We start from the raw sequence: 23,864 nt of genomic DNA, 5'->3' as shown, positions 1-23,864 counted from the left end.
TTCATGTTCCATGACTCTTGATACTTTTATCCATCCATCATATTGATTTTCTTCTGATCTTTATCACAATGTTCTTTTAGACTAACCTAGCATGCTGTTGCGTTTCCATGCACCTGTGCTTCAGATTGTCTGTATATAATTCCTGATATAGTTCATTAAGCTCATTATCCATGATGATTAGAAAAGATCTCTAAATTTTGAACCCTTATATTTTATGTTTTTGAATGCATGAATTCTAGGATTTTTGTGAGATTCTTAACTGAAGAGAAAGCAATAGGAAATAAAGGAATTCACTTTTCTGATATATAAATATAGGAATAATTCCAAAGTTTAACTTATCAAACTTAAAAGATTTATAGAATCACGAGGCTGTAAATTATAGCAAGTGTTTTGTCTTGAATGGGTAGAGATCCCATCTTATTTATGTGCTATTAAGTATTTGTCAATGTTATTTTATATCAGTAGAAGATTCATATGCTATGTAAAAGTGCATGAAAGTGTATTGGAGAATGCTGAAAGTTATATGATGATTTCATGCTGTTTGGTGGAGCAGCTTGACTTTCTTTTTCTCTTTCTCTTTGCTTTAGTGATGGTTGGGAGTCAAGAAGTTGATTGATAGATGCATGCCAGAAATCCCCATTCACTTTTTCAAAGACTACATATGATGGATTGTGATCTTGCAGCTCAGCAGGACATGAGGACTTTTCAAGCTGTAATTGGTCAGGTATGGAATCAGCTATTTCTCAATTCTCTTTTCATTCCCACCCCAGCCCACCCCACCAGAGTAAAATCATATGATTCACATAATTCATATTTACAGGACCATTTTTATGTCTATTGCTTCAACTACCAGCAAAGATGAAACATAAAGTGTGTATTGAAGGGAAGGGAGGGAAAGGTAGAGAGGCAATAAAAGGCATATGGCATAACCAGTTTTAGAAAGTCTTACTTTTTTAAGAATACCCATTTGGAACATCCTGAGCTAAATTTATCTACTTCATCATCTTTGTATTTTGGTTGAAGAAACATGCTAGTGAGAAAAGTGAAGTGTGAAAAAGTGGTTGTAATCTTAAACTGGACAGTGGTAGTTTCCCCTTTCTCTGTTCTTTGTGGATCAGCTTTGGATGTGCAGCCTTTTAACTTATGCATTTGTGTGTGTTTTTTTCTAGATAAGACAAATGGTGTGTATTTTCAGCTGTGTAAATGTAAAATAAAAGCCCTTGCTGTTGCTGCTGCTGCTAGTGCAACAGCGAAGGGGCAGCTTGCAAATTAAACACACTGCCACAATCTGAAAGGTCCAGGTGGTCTGTTCGAATTTCCTAATGCAATCCTGCACAACAGCTCTAATAAACAGCTTTGTTTAGTTTCCCCTTTGCTGTATGCAGGGAGGTGAAGCTAGTGTGGGGCTGTTGTGTTGAAATGCCAGAAGGACATCTCCCAGAGGCCTCACAAGCTGCTGCTTTTTAGAGCTTTTCCGTTTTGCCGTCTTTGTCTTCCGAATGGGTTAGTGTGAGTCCTTCTCTTGATGTTTCGTTTCAGCTTTTATGCTTTCTTGAGAAGTTTGCTTTGTGTCCATGTTTCACTGTTTTCTACATGGTATTGTCCTAGTATTGCTTTATCAGATCAAATGATAATAAAAACTATTGTTGTATGTTTGTTTGGCTCCAAATTAGAATCTTAAGTAATAGGAGAGACTTGCTGCAAAGGGGAGATGGCAATAGGGAGACAGACTCGGGCGTCATTTATATTTGTTAACATTTTTTTAAACAACTCAAGCATGCCTCGTTAACGACTGACTCAATGTCAGTGCAAGCTAAACGTGCTTCTGAATTTTTAAAAGTTTGCATGTTGTGTCGTAAAAGTGTTGCAATCAAGCCTGCTAAAGTGATGATAGAATTTTTGTGTTTTCTAAATAGAGAAGCAGCATTGAAAAGAAACAGAGATCTTTAAGATCATTTACAAAACAAGTTAGCATCCAAGAGAAAAGTCTTACAGTGCATCTGATTTGTTAATACCAGCTTCTTCAATAATGTTGTTGGGATAAACAATATGTAGTATCATATTTACTAAAATCCTTCATATGAATCATACTTGTTCTCAAAAACTAGCTTAATCAGCAACATTTCAGGGATCTGAGAAATGAGAAAACTGAGAAAACTCATTTTCATTCACAAGTTCCTTAAAAAGCAGTGTTATTTTTAAAGCATTATTGATCAATATTTCTGAGCCACAATTATTAAATAGCTTCTGTATGAACAGCTGCTTGAGTTACTGCTACTTAACTAGATTTGAACAGACAGGACTGAGAAATTTGTATGTAACATGTACTGTATAGTGCAATTACTTTATGTATCTATGAAACATGAACTGATTTCAGAAATAGTAAATAGTATTTACAATCAAGTGCAAATTTCAGTATAAACAAAAATAACAAATATCAAAATGATAAGCAACTCAAGATGGTTTCTCAGTTAAATGGATTTCCTGAATTTTTTTTATATAAAGTTATCCTAAAGTATATTTTACAAACTGGAGCCCACTGGAAGTGTTTCTAGGTAGCTGATCTAAATTAACACTTGTGTAATTTCCTTCAGGATTCCACTTCATCTATCAGCAAGCTATTAAACACCGAAATGCTTGCTATTTGAGAATTTAGAAGTTTGGTGCTCACTTGATGTTGATTCCTAACTAAAACATTTGAGATGAGGTTCAGGTACTTGGCAAATAATACCTTAGAAATAGAACTTAGATAATAGCTTCTCCTATTCTTGTTACCTCCTTTATTTTTAGAGATATCCTCCCATCCTTTTTTCTTAGTTTGAGCACCATCTAATTTATTTTAATTATTCTCCCATATCACTAGATGGGTTATGGCTATAATTTTTTCCCCTTGAGTTTGTGAGTGACAGGTTAGTTAATCAGTATTACAGCTCTCTTGTTTTTTCTCATCTCATGTAGGCATTCTGGCTCTATTGTCCCTCGGAAAACCAAAGTCAGCCTAACATCTTGACCTTCAGGCCTCAGGGTCTAACCTGAGTTGCTCATTTTTACATTTGCTGATTTTTGCAAATATAATAGAACAGGAGATCTGGTAAAGAAAAAAAATGACATGATCCTCATGATTTGGCTGTCCATTTGCCTCTTGTCTGTTGTAGTTATAAGTGTGTATTTATTTAGATATTACATGTGCTAGAGAATGTATACTATTATACTTGTTAAGAAAAAATATGTACAGTTTTAAAGATCTGGTGATTTTTATGTCTTTATTTTTATATGAAATGTCTACTATTTTACTGAAATTCTGTCCTAAACAAATATACAAGAGACTATTCCAATAGATAGGTGTACTTTGCCTTAAGGCTTTGTATGTTAGTAAGTACAAAGCAAAATAACATTACAGTATTGTTTGAAGTTGATATTGCTATTTCTAGCTCTGCTTAATTATCTAATATACTAAGTATTAATGGTTACATTCTTGAGCTCTGTGACTTAATAATTTATCTTTGAAGATCCACATTAGAAGAATTTGTAATTCATAACTATATGCATCACCTATGTAAATCCAAACTGGTTGTTTTACCATTAATGTAATGTTAGAGAATTGGTTGCCAGTTCAGTACTTTCAGAAGCAGTACCATTAAGTATGATTTATGAAGGCAAAGTTTTATATTTGTGATGGGAGAAGAAACTAAAGGGAATGTTCTGTTCTATGAAACTCTTTAAAGTAAAAAAGCTCGCTCAGTTTAAGCAATTGTCTTGAGAGAAAAATGCTCATACCTCTGCTATTTGAATCTGGTTTAGTTTAGTGGTAGGAAATTCTTTTCAACCTGTTTCAATCAGTAAGCTGTGATACAATTCATTATTATGGATAACTTTACAGGGAGATGAAGTCTGTAAACTGATGTTGGAGACAGAACTATGTTCAGTCTACTACTATAGAGTTTACTAATCTATCCACAAATTACCCTAGATTTCAAATCTAATTCCATCTGAATTCTCTTGGAAAATCCTCCTCACTTTCTGCTGGTTAGAAGTAATCTTATCATTTGCAATGCACTAAATGCTTTGTCAAAGGGCTGGTTCTTACCAAACAAAATATTGATCTTGTCTGTTTGATGAACTGTCAGTGTAGGCATGTTTCTTCATATTTAGGATATAATGAATTACCATCTAATTAAATAGTGTGACACAAATCTAGTATCCTTCTCCTTAAATCTAAATCAGGTTCAATAGTATTCCTATATTGCATGTAACACATTCACTTACATTCCTATCACATGCAAAGGACATTTTGAACTTGATGCTATAAGGAAATATTGCATAATATCTTAAATTAACAATGCCAATATTCAATATTTTTGAATTAAGATTCTATAACTTTATATAGAAACATAGTTGTTAACCAAAACATGGATTGTACTGTATTCTTAATGAGGCTAACTATATACAGCATTATTCAAATTTCAGTCAGCAACTGCACATTGAAACAATGGTAATATGCCTCTGTTTAATATTATAATAAAATGTATGTTAATGGGTTTTATTTGAGAATTTAATGCATTCCTTGAGGCTCCTCTTCTTTATTTTCTACAGGTCTAAAAAGTGTCTAAGAAAACTAATTTTGGAGTTGATCATAACTGAGAAGGTTGTTTTTCTGTTCTTTAGAGTTGCTGAGTCAAGACATTTCAGAACCTGAGTTGGAAAGTTTGTATGGTATACTGCTTGCCAAACATTAAAAACATAATAACTTAAATCTCTAGTAATTTAATTGATAGCTTGTTGCTTGCAGGATATTTCCATTCCACTTCATAATAAGGCTATTCCTGAATCTCCTTTGATACTTTGAAAACCCTTGCTTTGTATATTTAATATTTGTGCATTATTATAAGTTAGCTGTCATACATTACATTAGGTTTAAGTGGAACTTAATACAGTGTAAATGAGCAATACCTATAAGACATGTTTTTATATTTATGGGTATGGTTGTACTTTGAAACAGAAGCATTTCTAAGAAGTTCTTTTGTGGGCTTGTTTTAAAAAAAGAGGATACCTTTTAAAATTATTGTAATATGCAAGAATATTGTAACACTATTCTGTAGAATAAATTTGCTGAAGAAAGAGAATTTTATCTAGATAATGTAATCTAATTCTTTTATCTCTGTTCCAGGTTCCAGCTCATGCTTTTTTTTTGCAATAAGATTTTTTAAAAATTTTCTCTATTTCAAGACTTTTCTTTATAATAAAAAACTGACAGTATTTTTCTGCAAATCTGCATGTTACTAACTGGATTTTGAAATAATTACTTTGGTTTATTCTGCTTGATTGTTAACAGTGTGTTCAAAATAATAACTGGTAATTGAAACCAATTTGGAAATTCAAATTGGGATTTGAAAAGGAGTATTTACTGTTGTAAAAAAAATGCTTGCTATATGTTTTTTAATTGTTGGCCATGGTCCTTTATTAGTGAGTATAATTTATCTCCAGTCAACAATTTATATTTAAGTTCCTTTGAATGAATGAACCTTTATTATCAAAGCACAACATGTATACAATGAGATTGGCCGAGCCTCCCTTTGTGCCCCCCCACAACTCAGTAACAACAAATCCACCATCTTGTTATACCATGTGAGCTAATTGCACAACACAAAACACTGGCCTTACAAGTCAATCATACCTAGAGTTATTTCCCGTTCAGGAGCCTGACAGCTCATGGATAGAAGCTGTTCTTCAACCTGTTGATATGGCTGGCTATACTTCTATATCTCCTACCCGATGGTAGGAGAGTAAAGAGATACCATCCAGGGTGTGAGTCATCCCTGAGAATTTTCCTCACTCTTCCAAGGCAGATGACCCTGACGATGCCATCCAGTGGTGTCAGGGGACAGCCCACAATGTTTTGTGCTGTGCTCACCACCCTCTGTAATATCTTCCTATCTGCGGCTGTCAGCCCAGCATACTAAACCACAATATAATGTGAGAGGATGCTCTCTATAGTAGACCACTAAAAGAAGGTCATTAGTTGTTGTTCTACCCTGTTCTTCCACAAGACCTTGAGGAAGTGAAGTTTCTGTTGGGCTTTTCTGTCCACCTGGGTTGTATTGACTTTCCAGGTAAGATCTTCACAGAGGTAGACTCCCAGGAATTTAAAGAAGGAGACTCTCTCCACACAGCCCCCCCTGATGTAAAGTGGGGCAGGTTTCTGTCTTTTCCTCTTGAAGTCTAGCACCATCTCCTTTGTCTTGCCAATGTTCAGGTGGAAGTTGTTCTCTAAACACCATAAAACTCTGTTTCGTTTCCACCTGTAATAAGACCCACTACGGTGGTATAATCTTTGAACTTAATGATCGCAGTGGATGGGTCAGACGATACATAATTGTATGTGTACAGTGAATATGGGTAGGGGCTAAGCACACAGCCCTGTTGTGAGCCCATGCAAAGCTCCAGGGGGGTAGAGGAAAAAGATCTGACCCTCACTGTAGCTGGTCCCTCAGAAAATCTTTAATCCAATTGCAGATGGAGGGGGGGAAATTCAAGTCAATCAGCTTTTCAATAAGGATGCTCAGCCGAATGGTGTTGAAAGCCAAGCTATAGTCAATGAAAAGCATCCTGACATAACTTCCAGGTTTCTCCAGATGGCTTGCTACAAAATGTAAAGCAGTAGCTATGGCATCATCTGTTGACCTATTCCCCCTCTAGGCAAACTGATGTTTGTTGAAGTCCGGTGGGAGGCATGTACTAAGATGTTGGAGAACCAGTCTTTTGAAGCATTTCATCACTACAGACGTTAATGCAATAGGTCTATAATCATTTAGGCATTCAATTGCTGTTTTCTTCAGGACTGGGACAATGGTAGCTGCTTTCAAGCATGATGGCACACAGGCCATTTGCAAAGAAATGTTAAAGATCCTTGTCTAATTGATCAGCACAATTCTTAACCACTATCCCCAGCACTCCATCTGGGCCTGCAGCTTTGCTGGGATTCATAGCCTTCAATACAGCTTTCACTTGATGTTCATACAGAGTGAGGGCTGAGAATCAGAAAGCTGGCCAGCAGAGGCTATGGGGTCTGGTCTTTTCACCTTGTAGTGAGCAAAGAAGATATTCAGCTCCTCTGCCAACGAGGCATCGGTATTAACTGTGTTCCTCATGTTGCCCTTATGGTTGGTTAGGTGCTACAGTCCCTGCCACACTTGCTTCAGTTTGTCTGCTAGGTGGTTTTCCACCTTATGTTTTTTTTTAATTGAAAAGTTTTATAAAAATTACAATATAATCCCCAAAACGTGGGGGGTGCAGGGGGGGCCGGCCGCACCGGGTGCAACATCTGGGGGGGCGCGCTCGCACTGAGCTGCTCAGGGAGCCCCAAGGGCTGCACAGAGTTGGCTTGGCTCCGCTCTCGAGCTGCTCTTTCTTGCAAAGCGAAATGAATCCGGCAGGTGAGATGGGCGGCCACATAAACTGAATAAAATAAATAGAAGCGGCCAACTCTCCGCCCAGGCTCAGGCCAACCGCAAGCGCCCCGCAGGTGCCCTGGCAGGTTTGGCCGAGCGAAGACGGACCCGCTGGCCGGCCGGCCTAGCTTCGTGCGCATGCGTGGCTTTATTTAGCAGGGCTCACGTGCGAGCATGAATGCAGCGGCTCTTGCAGGTCAGAGCCCCGCCCAGCCGCCCTCGAGAGGGACCCGGAAGCATCCCGCATGCGCGCGACTCTTCTTGGAAAGTCTACGCCGCTGCGGGGCGCGTCTTTTCAGCAGTGCCGTAATGTCACCGCCCGCCCGCCCCTCTATTTCCGCTTCCGGTTGCCTTGCCCCGGGTGCTGACAACCCACGCTACGCCACTGCTTGCAGCTGTTATCAAATTCAACATCAAGTTAGTTTCTTTAGTATCACAATCTATAATAACACCCAATAAAAATAATTGTGGAGTAAACTTTATCTTTCTTTTAAAAATCTTTTGAATGTTCCACCAAATTTTAATCCAAAAAGCTTTTATATTTCTACAAGTCCACCAAATATGAAAATAAGTAGCATCCAAACTGCCACATCTCCAACACTTGGGCTGTAAGTTAGGATACATACAAGACAACTTTTTAGGATCCAGATGCCATCTATAAAACATTTTATAAAAATTTTCTCTTAAATTTTGGGCCTGGGTAAATTTTACATTTCTAACCCAAATTACCTCCCATATATCCAATGGGATCGGTTCTTGAATATTTTGGGCCCACTTTACCATACAATCTTTAACTAATTCCATTTCTGAATCCAATTCTATTAAAGCATTATAAATCCTCTTTATATGCGCTTGATTTTGATCTTTAATCTGTTTTACCAAATTTTCTTTTTTTATTGAAGTTTTATAAAAGTTACAATATTATCCCTTCCCACCCCACCCCTATACCCCCTCCCCCTCCCCCACTTCCCAAAGCTGATTACAGGGTTACAAATATATAATAATCATAATCTAACTAACATTAACCAACTATATAAATAACCAAATACATAATGCACTTTAACCCGCCTATAACATAATTACAAACAATCTAAAAGTATCCAACTTATACTAATACAATAATAATACTGTATAATTAAAACTAATAATAAAAAAGTAAAATTTCCAGTATAATAAATTATAACAATCTAAAATTTACTCATAAGCTAAATGGAACTTTTTAGTCCCATATTTTTCTGAATATAATATAATGGGATCGGTTCTTCAATATTTTGGGCCCACTTTACCATGCAGTCTTTCACTAATTCCATTTCTGAATCCAATTCTATTAAAGCATTATAAATCCTCTTTATATGCGCTCGATTTTGATCTTTAATCTGTTTTACCAAATTTTCATCCATTAATGTAATACCAACCTTTTGATCTAACTTCCACCTAGCTTGCAATTGAGTATACTGAAACCATGACTGTACAATATTTTCTTGTTTTAACTCAGCTAACGACTTTAATTGCCAATCATTCCCTACCAATCTAAGTAATTTCTTATAAGAAATCATATCCAAATTCACACCCATAGATACACCCTCTATCGCGTGTCCAGGAATCCCCCAAATTGGTATTTTATAATTTAACTTATAATAATACTTTTTCCAGACACGCAATAAAGCACTTCTTAAAATATGAGATTTAAAAGCCTTGTCAACTTTTTTATCGTAAATCAAATATGAGCCAGCAGTGTGCTGCAGCTGCCAAAAAAGCCAACACAGTGCTAGGCTGCATTAACAGAGGGATAGAATCAAGATCAAGTGAAGTACTAATACCACTTTACAATGCTTTGGTAAGGCCACACCTGGAATACTGCATCCAGTTTTGGTCACCACGATGTAAAAAAGATGTCAAGACTCTAGAAAGGGTACAGAGAAGAGCAACAAAGATGATTAGGGGGCTGGAGGCTAAACCATATAGGGAACGGTTGCTGGAATTGGGTATGTGTAGTTTAATGAAGAGAAGGGTGAGGAGTGACATGATAGCAGTGTTCCAATATCTCAGGGGCTACCACAAGGTAGAGGGAGTCAAGCTATTCTCCAAAGCACCTGAAGGCAGGACAAGAAGCAACGGATGGAAACTAGTCAAGGGGAGAAGCAACCTAGAACTAAGGAGAAACTTCCTGACAGTTAGAACAATTAACCAGTGGAACAACCTGCCTCCAGAGTTGGTGAATGCTCCAACACTGGAGGTTTTTAAGAAGAGACTGGACAGCCATTTGCCTGAAATGGTATAAGGTTTCCTGCCTGAGCAGGGGGTTGGCCTAGATGACCTCCAAGGTCTCTTCCAACATTATTATTATTATTATTATTATTATTATTATTATTATTATTATTATTATTATTATTATTATTATTCCCATTCCTCAAGATGAAGTATACTTTTATTTGTTAAATTAAGCCAATCAGTAACCAGTGATAAAACCACCGCATCATAATATAATTTCAAATTAGGCGCCTTAAGTCCTCCTCTTTCCCTTGCGTCTTGTAAAATCTTAAGTTTAACTCTTGGTTTTTGCCCGCCCAAATAAATTTATTAATACCCTTCTGCCAATCGTCCAAATTAGCATCTTTTTTTCAAAATAGGTATCATTTGAAACAAGAAAAGAAACTTTGGTAGAAGATTCATTTTAACAGCTGCAATTTTCCCCAACAAAGATAATTGTAATTTTTTTCAATTATTTAAGTCTTTTTGTACTTTTAACCATAATGTCTCATAATTATTCTTATATAATTTTACATTAGCGGCTGTAATATATACTCCCAGATATTTAACATTTTTCACTATTTCAAAATCTGTCAATTTAACTAACATTTCCTTTTCCTTCATAGTCATGTTTCTAGATAATATTTTAGTCTTATTATTATTTACCTTAAAACCAGAAACTTTCCCATATTGAGTTATAATTTCCATCAAGTCTATAACCGATTGAGTCGGTTGAGATAATGTCACAACCAAGTCATCCACAAAGGCTCTTAACCTATAATCATTCTGTTTTATTTTTATTCCCTTTATTATAGTTGATTCACGAATTTTGATCAGTAAAATCTCCAATGTTAAAAGAAACAACAATGGTGATAGTCGACATCCCTGTCTTATGCCTTTTTCAATTTTAAATGTCTCTGTTAATCCCCCATTAATTATAATTTGTGCCATTTGTTGTTGATATATAGCCCTAAGAGAATATAAAAATTGTCCCCAAAATTCATTTTAGCAACAACTTTCAATAAAAATTGCCAATTCACTGATCAAAAGCTTTTTCAGCATCCAAAAATATCAATGCCGCAGGGACTTGGTTGTTCTTATCCAAATACTCAATTAAATCAACAATTTGTCTTACATTATATTTCATATATCTTCCAGTTATAAATCCAGACTGATCACTATGAATCATTTGCTTCAAAACTTGCATTAATCTACTTGCCAATATTTTTGCGAAAATCTTATAGTCTGTATTCAAAAGCGATATAGGTCTATAATTCTTAGGCTGGGTAAGGTCTTAGTCCTCCTTTGGAATCAGCGATATAAAAGCCCTTCTCCAAAACGAAGGCACTTCTCCAATCTGGATATAATTAAAAAGTTCCTTTAATGGTTCTATCATCTCTGTGGATAATATTTTATAATAAATTGCTGATAATCCATCTGTACCAGGAGCCTTACCCACTTTTAACTGCTTAATTGCTAAAATAATTTCCTCAGAAGTAATTAAACAATTCATCTCCTTTTGTTGTTCATTTGAAAGTCTAGGGAAATGTGCTGCCTGTAGATACTTATCTATATCTAAAGCTTGTATATTTTCACTAGCATATAATTTTGTATAAAAATCTAAAAAACTCTTTTTAATCAACTTTTGTTGATATACCTCTTTACCTTTATATTCTATTTTCTCTATAATACGTGATTTCTGTTTCTTCCTTAATTGATAAGCCAACCACCTACCAGGCTTATTTGCATTACAAAACGTATTATGTTTTGCATAATGCAAATTAGTTGCAACCTGATCAGCCATTAACATATTAAATTGCTCTTTTAACATATTTATGGAAACCATTAATCTATTATCTGATGGGTTCAAAATAAAAGCTTTCTCCTTCGATTTAATCTCTTCTTCAAGCTCTTTACGTTTTTGCATCTGCTTACGCCTATATCCATTATTCATATGAATCAAAACCCCTGTCATATAAGCTTTACTAACATCCCAAACCATTGCCATCGATGTGCCTTTATGCATATTCAAAGCAAAAAATTCTTTCAAATGTTCTCTACATTTCTGCGAAAGCACCTCATATCTAAATAAATTTTCGTTCAATCTCCAAGATCTTCTGTTCCCATCTTCAACAAATAACTCTAACCATGCAGGGCTATGATCTGACGATGTTCTAGGAAAGATCTTAACATTCTTGACCCTGGAGAAAAAATCAGTAGTAATTAAAAAAAATCAATTCTGGAAAACGATTGGTGCCTATCCGAAAAAAAAGTAAAGTCTCTATCTTCCACATTCTGTTCTCGCCAAATATCTCTTAATTCCAAGTCATCTTTCAAGTCAAAAAAAGCTTTAAGCAATTTAGAATGATTAGGAGAATTTTTGAAAGAACCCTTCTTGTCTTTACTTGAGTCCAAAACACCATTCCAGTTACCCATCATAATAACAGATTTATAATCCAATTGAGTTAGTTTGTGATGTAAAAACTTATAAAACTTTTGTTGCTGTTGATTAGGGGCATATAATCCAATAATAAGAACTTTCCTGCCTTGTAGCACTAATTCAATAATAACATATCTTCCTTGTATATTAGATTCAATTAATCTAGCCGATAAATCTCTTCTTACATAAATAACCACTCCCCCTTTTTATCTGGGGCAGAAGTTATAAAATGTGATCCCAACTGAGAACTAATCAAGTACTTTTGATCTTTTGAGTCTCCTGTAAGCAAACAATATCATTTTTATGTTGTTTCAAGTAGTGAAATTCTTTCTTTTCTGTGGTGAATTCAGGCCATTAACATTCCATGTCAGAAGCTTTGCCATCCTTAGTGGCCTGGAGCCTCTGGAACACTGCTTGAAGATCAGCCGTTGATCTCTTCAGTCGTGCCCCTCCCACAGGCTCTGTAGTAATTGGGCCTTGCATTATTGGTCCAGAATTAGCCTTCTGCTTCTGCTCCTTTTCTTTACGTCTATATGCAGCCCGAGTCATCCTCTGTTCCTCTGGGTCATCCTTTAACACCAAACTCTGTTCAATAGGCTCAGCCTGCGGTAAATCTCCAACAACCAGTGACATTGCACCTTCAACTGGTTGCTTATCTTCCAGCCTTTCTTCTATTTTCTTAAGTCGTGGAGATGGTGGTGAACCTGCTTTCAGGACATAAGTATAAAAATCTTTTGCCTTTGAAATTGTATTAAGTCTATATCGTGTCCCTTCCACTTTATGTTTATATTGTTGTTTTGCCATCCTAATGCCTCTTCTGAGATTTAATTTAATTTAATTTAATTTAATTTAATTTAATTAAATTTTTATACCGCCCTTCTCCCAAGGGACTCAGGGCGGTGTACAGGGCATATAATAAAAATACAAAACTACAAAAGTTAAAATAGAATTAAATTAATGCCCACGATAAAACAATAAAATATAGCAATATTTAAAACCCAAATTAATTCCCCATCAGGCCAGGCCAGCTTGTTCAAATAGGTGGGTCTTTAACCCGCGCCGGAAGGAGCGGAGATCCGGTGCCATCCGGAGCTCCACCGGCAGCTGATTCCACAAAGCCGGGGCGCCCACAGAGAAGGCCCTCCCCCTGGGGGCCACCAGCCGACATTCTCTGACCGGAGGCACCCTGAGGAGGCCCTCTCTGTGGGAACGCACTGGGCGGAGGGGAGTTGACGCCGGCAGCAGGTGATCCCCGAGGTATTCCGGACCCATGCCATGTAAAAACTTAAAAACCATCACTAAGACCTTGAACCTCACCCGGAAGACAACTGGTAGCCAATGCAGCTCACGGAGCAAAGGTGTAACATGGGAGTACCGGGAAACTCCCAAGACAACTCTCGCGGCCGCATTCTGTACCAGTTGGAGCCTCCGAGTGGTCTTCAAGGGAAGCCCCATGTAGAGAGCATTACAGTAGTCAAGGCGAGAGGTCACGAGCGCATGAGTGACCGTACACAGGGCATCCCGGTCCAGATAGGGCCGCAACTGGCGCACCAGGCGAACCTGGGCGAAAGCCCCCCTAGTCACAGCTGCTACATGTTCTTCCAAGGTAAGTCGTGAGTCTAGGAGGACTCCCAAGTTGCGAGCCCTATCCACGGGGGGTAACAACTCACCCCCCATAGAAAGAGATGGAACATTTTGAATGTCCCGGGATGCCGGAATGTACAGCCACTCAGTCTTGTCAGGGTTGAGTTGAAGTCTGTTCCTCCCCATCCAGACCCGAACCGCCTCCAGGCAACGGGACATCACAGCGAGGGCATCACTGGGGTGGTTTGGGGTCGAAAAGAAAAGTTGGGTATCATCAGCATATTGATGATACCCAACTCCAAAACCACGAATGATCTCACCCAGCGGTTTCATATAGATGTTGAACAGGAGAGGCGAGAGAACCGACCCCTGAGGAACTCCACAAACGAGAGACCTAGGGGCCGATCTCTGCCCCCCTGCCAACACCGACTGCGAGCGTCCCAGGAGATAGGAGGAGAACCACCGAAGGACCGTGCCTCCCACTCCCAATCCCCTGAGACGCCGCAGCAAGATACCATGGTCGATGGTATCGAAAGCCGCTGAGAGGTCTAATAGGACTAGGACAGAGGAACATCCCCTATCCCGAGCCCTCCAGAGATCATTCACCAGCGCGACCAATGCCGTCTCTGTGCTGTACCCGGGCCTGAAACCCGATTGGTACGGATCCAGATAATCCGCTTCATCCAGGGCCAAAGGGAGCTGATGCGCCACCACACTCTCAACAACCTTCGCAAGAAAGCGAAGGTTGGAGACTGGACGAAAGTTGTTCAACACAGCTGGGTCCAAGGCAGGCTTCTTGAGGAGGGGTCTCACCACCGCCTCCTTCAAGACGGAGGGGAAGTTACCCTCACTCAAGGAAGCAGATATCACCGCCTGGAACCAGCCTCGTGTCCTCTCCCTAGCTGCATAAACCAGCCAGGAAGGGCACGGGTCCAATAAACATGTGGTGGAGCTCAGCCTCCCCATAATCCTGTCCACTTCATCAGGGGTCACAGAATCAAACTCCTCCCAGGTAACATTGACAAGACCGCCCGTGTCCTGATCGCCAGACTCTGCCCAGCTGGAGTCCAAACCGGTCCGAATCCGAGCGATTTTATCCGACAGATGCTGACCAAACTCCTCGGCACGACCCTGCAAGGGATCCTCCCTCACCTCCTGATTAAGGAGCGAGCGAGTCACCCTAAACAGGGCGGCCGGGCGATTATCTGCGGACGCGATGAGGGTGGAGAAGTAATTACACCTCGCCACCCTCATCGCAGCGAGATAAGACCTAATATAGGTTCTTAACCGCAACCGGTCAGATTCGGATCGGCTGGACCTCCAGCAGCTCTCTAGGCCCCGTTTCCGACGCTTCATCTCCCGGAGCTCCGCGGAGAACCATGGAGCTCGTTGGGATCTGCACCGGGTCAGGGGCCGCAAGGGTACAACTCGGTCCAGTGCCCCAGTGGCTGCCCTTTCCCAGGCTTCCACTAAGGCATCCGCCGAGTTGTGAGCGACGGAGGCAGGTGGGGATCCCAGCGCCGCCTGGAACCCATCAGGGTCCATTAAGCGCCTGGGACGGTACCATCTAATTGGTTCCGTATCCCCACGGCGGGGGGTGGTAAAACGGAAGACCAGCCGCAGGAGGTGATGATCGGTCCATGACAGGGGCATGATAAATGGAGAGCCCCCACCAAGATCATCCAACCATCGTCCAGATAAAAAAACTAGGTCCAGGGTGTGGCCTCCCTCATGAGTCGGTTCAGAAATTACCTGCGTCAGGTCCATGGCCGTCATGGAAGCCATGAACTCCCGAGCCAACTCAGATGACCCTCCCAGGGATGGTAGATTGAAGTCACCCAAAACTAACAGTTTGGGGAACTCAATCACCAAACCGGAGAGGACATCGAGTAGCTCAGGCAGGGCTGCCGCTGTGTGACTAGGCGAAATGTACACCAGCAGCAAGCCCAACTGCGCCCCCGAACCAAACCTCAAAAAGAGAGACTCACACCCGACTATCTGAGGAACGGTGGTCTCCCGCGGACATAAGGTCTCCCTGATAACTACCGCCACTCCCCCGCCCCTACCTTGAGCCCGAGGCTGGTGTAACGCTCGGAAACCTGGTGGGCAAAGATCAACCAAAGGGACCCCACCCTCTGGGCCCAACCAGGTTTCGGTAATACAAGCCAGGTCCGCATGCTCACCCTCCACCAAATCCCGCACAAGGGGAGCCTTATTAACCACGGACCTGGCATTCAGGTACACCAGCCGGAGCTCAGGAGGCTGCACATCCTCGCTCCCGGCACCTCGGGGAAGAACCAGAGGGTCGGAGCGCCTCACCGCTTGTAAACAGCGGGGACGGCCCTCCCGGTAACGATACGGCCCTCTGTCCATACGCCTGCTGCCATACCCCAGTGTCGTGGGAATCGGTAATCCCACGACCCGCTCCTGAGCCCCAGATGTAACCACACCCCGCTCCCCCCGAACGCAGTCGGACCCAGGCCTGGCCTGCACCATGGTTGTATGGCCACCCCCCATAGTCAAACAACTATTACCCCCCACCCCCCTCCCTAGCCCCCTAAAAAATTTAACTAAAAAAGTAACCAGGGGCCTCCTATTAAATTTGAATCGAGAGCCCCTGACCCTACCCGGCCATCTCTCAGGGTCCCAGTAATTGGGCCCTTCATTGAGACTGGGAGCGGCAAAAAAGGCGGGACGCACCCAGGAGAGGGGGGAACCCCTGAGGGCGAGCAAGTCCGTGCTGGAGTATCTGTACATAAGTCCAACAAGTCCAGATAAGGCAGTCCCATAATGGAAGAGTCCAGTAGGAGGTTCTACAGGAAGGGAGTGAAACATTCGGGCCATCGACCAACCTACTGCCACCCGGTTGGATGCTCCCGGGGACAGACCCCAACCCGTCCTCCCACAACAGGTCGAGAGTCTGAGCCAGGGGGATGGTCCAGAATGTACACCCTGGGGGGGATGCCCTGGCCTCTACATGTGTCCCTGTCCCCTGCCTTAAAGGCAGAATCCTGGGCTCTCAGGAGTGTTCATACCTCTGCAGTCATCCAGGGTTTGCAATTCCCATAAACTCTATTCTTGTTTAACTCTTGTTTAACCTTTTGGTTTAAGTCTTGTTTGAACTTTTCGTTTAACTTTTGTTTGAACTCTTTGTAAATAAATTTGGTTGAGGTTTTTCCAGCCTGTTGATTATAAAAAGAGGTTGTCCCTGACATTCAAACAGGGCCAGTCGTAGGCTGGAACAGAACACATGCTTTGATATAAGACAGTATGGCATCCGTGTATACATTCAGTGGTTTCAAAGCAGGCCTGCAGCTGACTGAGAGCACCCTCTGGCCACATTTAACCATTTTCGTGACTGTCTGAGTTTTTTTCCTCAGAGGGACATGCTTCAGGCACAAAAAGAATGAGAAATGGTTGGATGTACCCAGGTGGGGGAGGGGGGATCTTCTGTATGCCTGTTTCAGATTAGAGTATACCCGGTCTAAAGTGTTCTTCCCTCTGGTGGAAAATTGCACATACTGCACAAACTTGGGGAGAACTATTTTTAGATAGGCTTGATTGAAGTCCCCAGCCATGACAAGAGGCCCTCTGGGTGAGTTTGATGCTGCCTGGAGATGATGTCATATAGCTTGGAAAGCACCACACTGACATTGGCATCAGATGGAATATAGACAGCTATAATAATTACCACAGTAATTTCTCTAGGCAGATAAAATGGCCTACATGCGACAGTCATCAGTTCCACATCTGGGGAGCAATACATGTACTCTGCTGTTGGCACACCAATCACTATGTATGTAAACACAAAGTCCTCCTCCCTTGCTCTTACCGGAATCTCCATTTCTGTTGGAGCTTGTCAGCTCCACTGCCACATCAGGTACAGCTCAGTGTAGCCTGGTCTCCATGACAATCATCACACAACTTTCACAGAGAAGCCTGCTTGCTGCCATCTGCAATTCTAATTTATCAATTTTATGGATGAGGGATCTGGCATTGCTCAAGAAGACACTTGACAGTGCTGGTCTGTGGGGCTGTTTCCTAAACTGAACCAACAGCCTGGCTCTGCAGGCGCACTTTTGTTTTTGCTCCTTTCGCTTTCGCTTATTTCGGCTCCTCCCCAACCCGATGACAATCCACGGAGATCCTGGAGGCCTCACTATGCAGTTCGGTATGTTATGGGACTGCTGAAAATCACTGGTAATTCTGGATTGCCTTATGAGCCTGATGTTAAGCAGCTCTACGTGTGTGCAGGCAAATTTAGCCCCTTGAACTACACTGTGCACACTCATTCATACACACATTATTCCAATCACCACACACCAGTACTGGGAGCTCAGGACCGCTGTGTGTGAAAGTGCCGCCATCTTGGGGAAAAAAAAAGAAAAATCCTTCTTTTATTGCATAAAAGAAATATTTCTTAATCTTGTAAGACTAATAAACAAAATAAAGCTTGATTTTGATCAGACAAAATATCAATATACTGAAAACTAAAAAAAAACTTACTAAAGAGGAAGAAAGACCTTGAACAGTTTTATGTCCCCAAACAGTTCTGCTGAGAAATCAGGATTAAATTATTAAACTATTAATCAAGTTTTTTTAAAAAATCCTGAACTACTGGTTACTGAATGTGGTGAATAAGACTGGGTTTCTGTCCACTGACTCTTGCTAACATGAGTTAATTTGGTCATCTCTGTTAACATAAAGACACCTTTGCAAGTAATAGGATCTAGGCAATTTTGTCTGCGTTTGAAAGAATAAGGCTGTAGGCTAAATTGGGAAGTCAAAACAATTTACTTTAGTCCATCAGTATTTTATTACAATATTCTGTTTCATGTGTAGACCAAATTAAAAATATGTTCACATTAAAGTTTCATGAGGGGAAGGTGCTGTGTTTGAGAAAGTTAAGAATGTTTTTTTGCCAAAAGTCTGCCATTATTTATTAGCTTTTAGTTGACACTGATCTTCATATAGTCAACTCATGCCATATTAAAACTAATAAACATTAGCTAATCTTGAGCACAGAGCCAAAGTGTATCATATGTTTATACCCCCCCCCCGTCAGTGAAGAATTTTCCCAAGATTTTAAGATTTTTGACATGAAGCTGCTCCTCCATGAGTTTTTCTTATATTGCTAAAGTCAAGCCATCAATTTATCCAAATGTGCATCCCTTTGTTGCTGGCATATCTGATATGTATAAGCTGAATAGTGTAGGTGCCATCAGAACCCTGTGGGAGGCCATTGTTTAATCTTCTTGCCTTATTTATGTTGTCCCCCATTATTATTTGAAAGTAGTTGTATCTCTCTCCAAGGTTCCAAGGGTGAAGGGACACTACATCATCAGTAAGGCTGAATGTTTTCTAAGTACTCTTGTCCCTTCTCTTTAAAGGAAATTGACACTGCCATTGGTACTCTGGAATGGAGTAAATCACCAGGCTTCGATGTCCTTAATTTAGAATTCCTGATAAACTCTGGGAGGAGAACACAGAATTGGATTGGTAAATTCATCTCAGATGTGGTTTCCAGTGGCTGCCTCCCCATCAGAATCTATTTAATATCAGTTGTTAAAACATTAATAGGCAATTGAAAGGAAAAAGGAGGAACCTGCCCCACTTTACACTGGGGAGGACTGTGTGGAGACAGTTTCCTCCTTTACATTTCTGGGAGTCTACCTCTACGAAGATCTTACCTGGAAAGTTAATACAACCCAGGTGGCCAGAAAGGCCCAACAGAGACTTCACTTTCTCAGGGTCTTGCAGAAGAACAGGGTAGAACAACGGCTAATGACCCTCTTTTATCGGTCTACTATAGAGACCGTCCTCTCGTACTGTATTGTGGTTTAGTATGCTGGGCTGACAGCCGTGGATAGGAAAGCATTACAGAGGGTGGTGAGCACAGCACAAGACATTGTAGGCTGTCCCCTGACACCACTGGATGACATCGCCAGGGCTCGCTGCCTTGGAAGAGTGAGGAAAATTCTCAGGAATGACTCACACCCTGGATGGTACCTCTTTACTCTCCTACCATCGGATAGGAGATATAGGAGTATAGCCAGCCGTACCAACAGGCTGAAGAACAGCTTTTATCCATGGGCTGTTAGGCTTTTGAACGGGATATAATTTTATGCATAATTGACTTGCGAGGCTGGTGTGTTGTGCAATTAGCTCACATGGTGTAATAAGATGGAGGGTTTGTGTCACTGTAAGTTGGGGGTGGGGGCATGAAGGGAGGCCCAGCCAATCTCAATGTATACATGGTTGTACTTTGACAATAAAGGTTCATTCATTCATTTGAACAATATATGCAGGCAATTCAAAGTTACTTTTTTTTTAAAAAAAGGTCTAGTATCATTTAATGATTCCAGGGTGAAAATGCCTATAATAGAATAATACTTTGCATGCTTTCCCAATTAATTTATGTCCAAAAAATATTGGAATTTTTTGTTTAAAAAATGTTAAACTGGATTCAGCATGTTCCTTATGGGAATGGGACATTTATTTTGGAAGTTGTTTAATCTACAGATAAGAAATTACTAGGATTCAGGCTAGACTGGGAAATAAAAGAGTTTCCTGAAAGAAGGCAATAACAGATAACTTAAGTTTTGTTGCAAAGAAAATAACACATTAATGTCAAGAAAGTCAAGATGTTACCATAGTAACCTCATCAGTAATAATTTTTTTTAATCCCATTTATATCCCGCCCTACTCCAAAGACTCAGGGCTGCTTAAACATTGTAATAATATACGAATCCAGGAAACTTCCAAATATAATTTAAGCAGATGCTTCAAAACGTCCTCAAATGTTGCAAATCAGCTGTCATTAAATTTATTGTGAAAATTGGATGTGAAACACTTTCATTTTATATGTGATACTTTCCACTGTGATCGATTTTAATGACTCTTATTAAAATGAATAGATTAAAGAGTATGAAGTCTATGATATTCTATTTTTGGGCTTCAAATAATTGATATATAGCTTTAGGCATTTTACAAAACTGCAAGCCAGATACCTAAGTGAAATGACTATTTCATTAAAAAGATGACAGATTATTGATATTTGTCAGTTTTTATTTGACTGTTATTGGTTATCAATAGGAGATTTTTCTCTAATTGTTCACTCAATGATTTAAATAAAGTTGTAAATATGGAGAAAAGATAGCCAGTATCAACAGTTTGTTTTTCTTTAATCAGATGCATAAGTAAACTAGCATTCTATATCATAAAATGTATTGCAAGGATGCATTTTATCCATTTTCCATCATACAATGCACATTTTATATTTATGCTTTATTATATATAGTTCAGTACAAGTTGTAAGGTATTTTGCCATACAGAAAGTTAGTATTGCTATGTACAGTTCTGGAATATTTATAAAATTCGAAAGCAAGATGGTTTGCAAAATCAATCTACGTTAGTTACAATGAATTATGTATCTTTACAGCCACTAACTTCAAAGAAACAGCTAGAATATGTTTCACAGCCATGATTCCAATATCCTTCCTTACAAGAAAAAAAACTGACTCTAAAAATATACCTTCATAAAAAGTAACTATTATCAGCCTCCTAGTTCACTACTTCCTTAATATGACATTCTGTATCATCCACCACATGATTATGTCTTCCTGCTTCTGACTTCACCACATTGACTGAAAAGGCATTAAATAAACCAGTTTGGTCTAGTGGTTAAGGCACCAGGCTAGAAAGCAAAAGATCTCTAGGTGGCTTTACCTTTTCTCATGGCTTCCTTCAGCACTCAAAGGGTGTATCCTAGATGCTCAGGTGTGGCTACGTCATGTAATTTAGCAGAAATCAATTGTAGTTGTTCTCAGCTTCCTTGCAACTCACCAAAACTCAGAAAAGAAAGTTGTTTTTTTCCAGCTTTATACAGATTGCAAACTAGGTAAGTTCCAGCTCTTATTAGATAGAAAAATATGTGTTGGTGGTCCTTGTAGTGTTAATTCATTCATTCATGCAGTAGTTATCATTTCTCTTAAAATAATTTTTATATTTAACAGCTGGTGTTGATATTAGAAGTGGAAAACATAAATGTAAATTCCCTGTACTATTGGTGGCCTCCGGCAGTTTTGTTTCTCCTAGCTAGTCTACCTTACAGGGAGATGCAGTCATTAAACTCATGTTCTAACTTTCACACAAAAAAGAATGAAGAAAAATAAAACTAATTAAACTAATGCTTTTTAATAATGGCAGTTTTTTGTGTACTAGAATTTATACACTTAAGTACTAGCTTCTTGCTTTAGTATATATTTTATACTTAACAAAACATAGAACCATGATATAGCACTGCATTTTTAGATTAAAATTAATGTTTTCAAGACACACACACAGAAATCTGTGCAGAAAGGTGCCACTGAACTATTTAAAAGTGATTCATTCTTATCTGTTATTCTCTGTACACTGAGACTACTTTGATCTTTTAACAGGATGCAACTGTGTTTTTGGCCTTCTTTGGTAGAAGTTAGTAGCAAAAAACAGACATGCTGCTTAAATAGTTCCTGCTAAGGTACCAGGTCTTTTAAAGGCCTGATGTATTTGTACTTGGTCCAAATAATTGCTGTAAGTGTGGAATGTACTACTAGGAAATATTGTTTTCTCTACACTTTGAGTAGGACACTTGTAGTTCTTCAGATGTTGCTTAAATACAATTCCCAAGACCTCATTATGGCCATACTTATTACAAGTTGTAGATAGTAGCATGTGGAGGCCATATGTTCTTCACCATGGCTCTAAAGTGTATTGAACAGCATCCTTTCCAACTTATTTGGCACAATTTTGAAACAGCACTTAAACTTTATTCTGTAATTAACTGCACTGATACTGAATCCAATGTAAGTATTTATCTGAGTAGTTTCAGGATAAAATTTATAGTGACTTTGGAAAAAAGAAAAAAATCCTCTCAGGATTGTAGATAATTTGAAGACAGGCCTTCTTAAATACCAATCATTGCTTTTTGAACCACTCAATATACAGAATATGTATCATTTAACAAATCACTCAACAAAATCAACAGAAGTCATTTTAACTCATCAAATAGTTTTTCCTAACTAGCTGTTGTAATGCTGTTCCTTACTTTGGGATGCCAATAAGATATCCTACTATTCTCTATGGAAGCATGATCAGTCTAAACATTTTCTGTGCTTCCTGGAAGAAAGCAATAATAGATAACTTATGTATGGTTACAAAAAACACATTAATGTCAAGAAAGTCAAGATATTACATACAGTAATATTTTGGAAGCATTTTAATAATATGCAAATCCAAGAGGCTTCCAAATATAATTGAACCAGAGGCTTCAAAAGTCCTCAGATGTTGTAAAGCTTGTTCATATAATACTGAGGATATCTAATTGTTTTTTTATTATTCTGTTTTTGTGCTTCAGTGTCTTGTTTTACCATTTACTCTCGTTAACCTGAATATTATTTGAATCTTCTTCAGATTATGAGAGCTATGTGAATATTTGCATACTACATATCTCAAAGAGTTCAGTTACTGCTTGCTATGTATATTCTAAACACAGAACACACCTTTTCCTTGTTTGTTGGATTGTTCAGAATATGAAAATAGTATCTTCCCCTCCCTTCTATTCAATTCCATTGAAAATATGGCAGATGAAAGTATGTTTTATAATAGCCATAAAGCACTTTCAATTTATTTCACCTACTGTCATCTGTAATCTCGGAGCCAAAACATAAAATATATCAGATAGGTTTTCTATGTTGTTGTTAGCTGCAAAGTCGTGTCTGACTCATCGCGACCCTATGGACAACATTCCTCCAGGCCTTCCTGTCCTCTACCATCTTCTGGAGTCCATTTAAGCTCATGCCTACTGCTTCAGTGACTCCATCCAGCCACCTCATTCTCTGTTGTCCCCTTCTTCTCTTGCCCTCAATCTTTCCCAGCATTAGGCTCTTCTCCAGTGAGTCCTTCCTTCTCATTAGGTGGCCAAAGTATTAGAGTTTTAGCTTCAGGATCTGGCCTTCTAAAGAGCAGTCAGGGTTGATCTCCTCTAGGACTGACCGGTTTGATCGCCTTGCAGTCCAAGGGACTCGCAGGAGTCTTCTCCAGCACCATAGTTCAAAGGCTTCAATTCTTTGGCGCTCAGCCTTTTTTATGGTCCAACTTTC

At 39.5% G+C, this 23,864-nt stretch overlaps 1 protein-coding gene across 1 annotated transcript in view; it reads left to right on the top strand.

The window, feature by feature from the left end:
• Window positions 1-619: 619 nt before the first annotated feature.
• Window positions 620-23,864, top strand: part of POU6F2 (POU class 6 homeobox 2) — a gene marked incomplete at its 5' end in the record, with an annotated part of 410,237 nt that continues 386,992 nt past the window's right edge. The window contains one exon of the mRNA XM_083378293.1: window positions 620-724. Coding sequence (XP_083234419.1) covers window positions 620-724 — 105 coding nt within the window. The remainder of the gene's footprint in view (window positions 725-23,864) is intronic.

This window comes from Vipera ursinii, assembly GCF_947247035.1.
Source record: "Vipera ursinii genome assembly, chromosome: Z".
Lineage (NCBI taxonomy): Eukaryota > Metazoa > Chordata > Lepidosauria > Squamata > Viperidae > Vipera > Vipera ursinii.
This window is presented reverse-complemented; position numbering and strand designations above follow the sequence as displayed.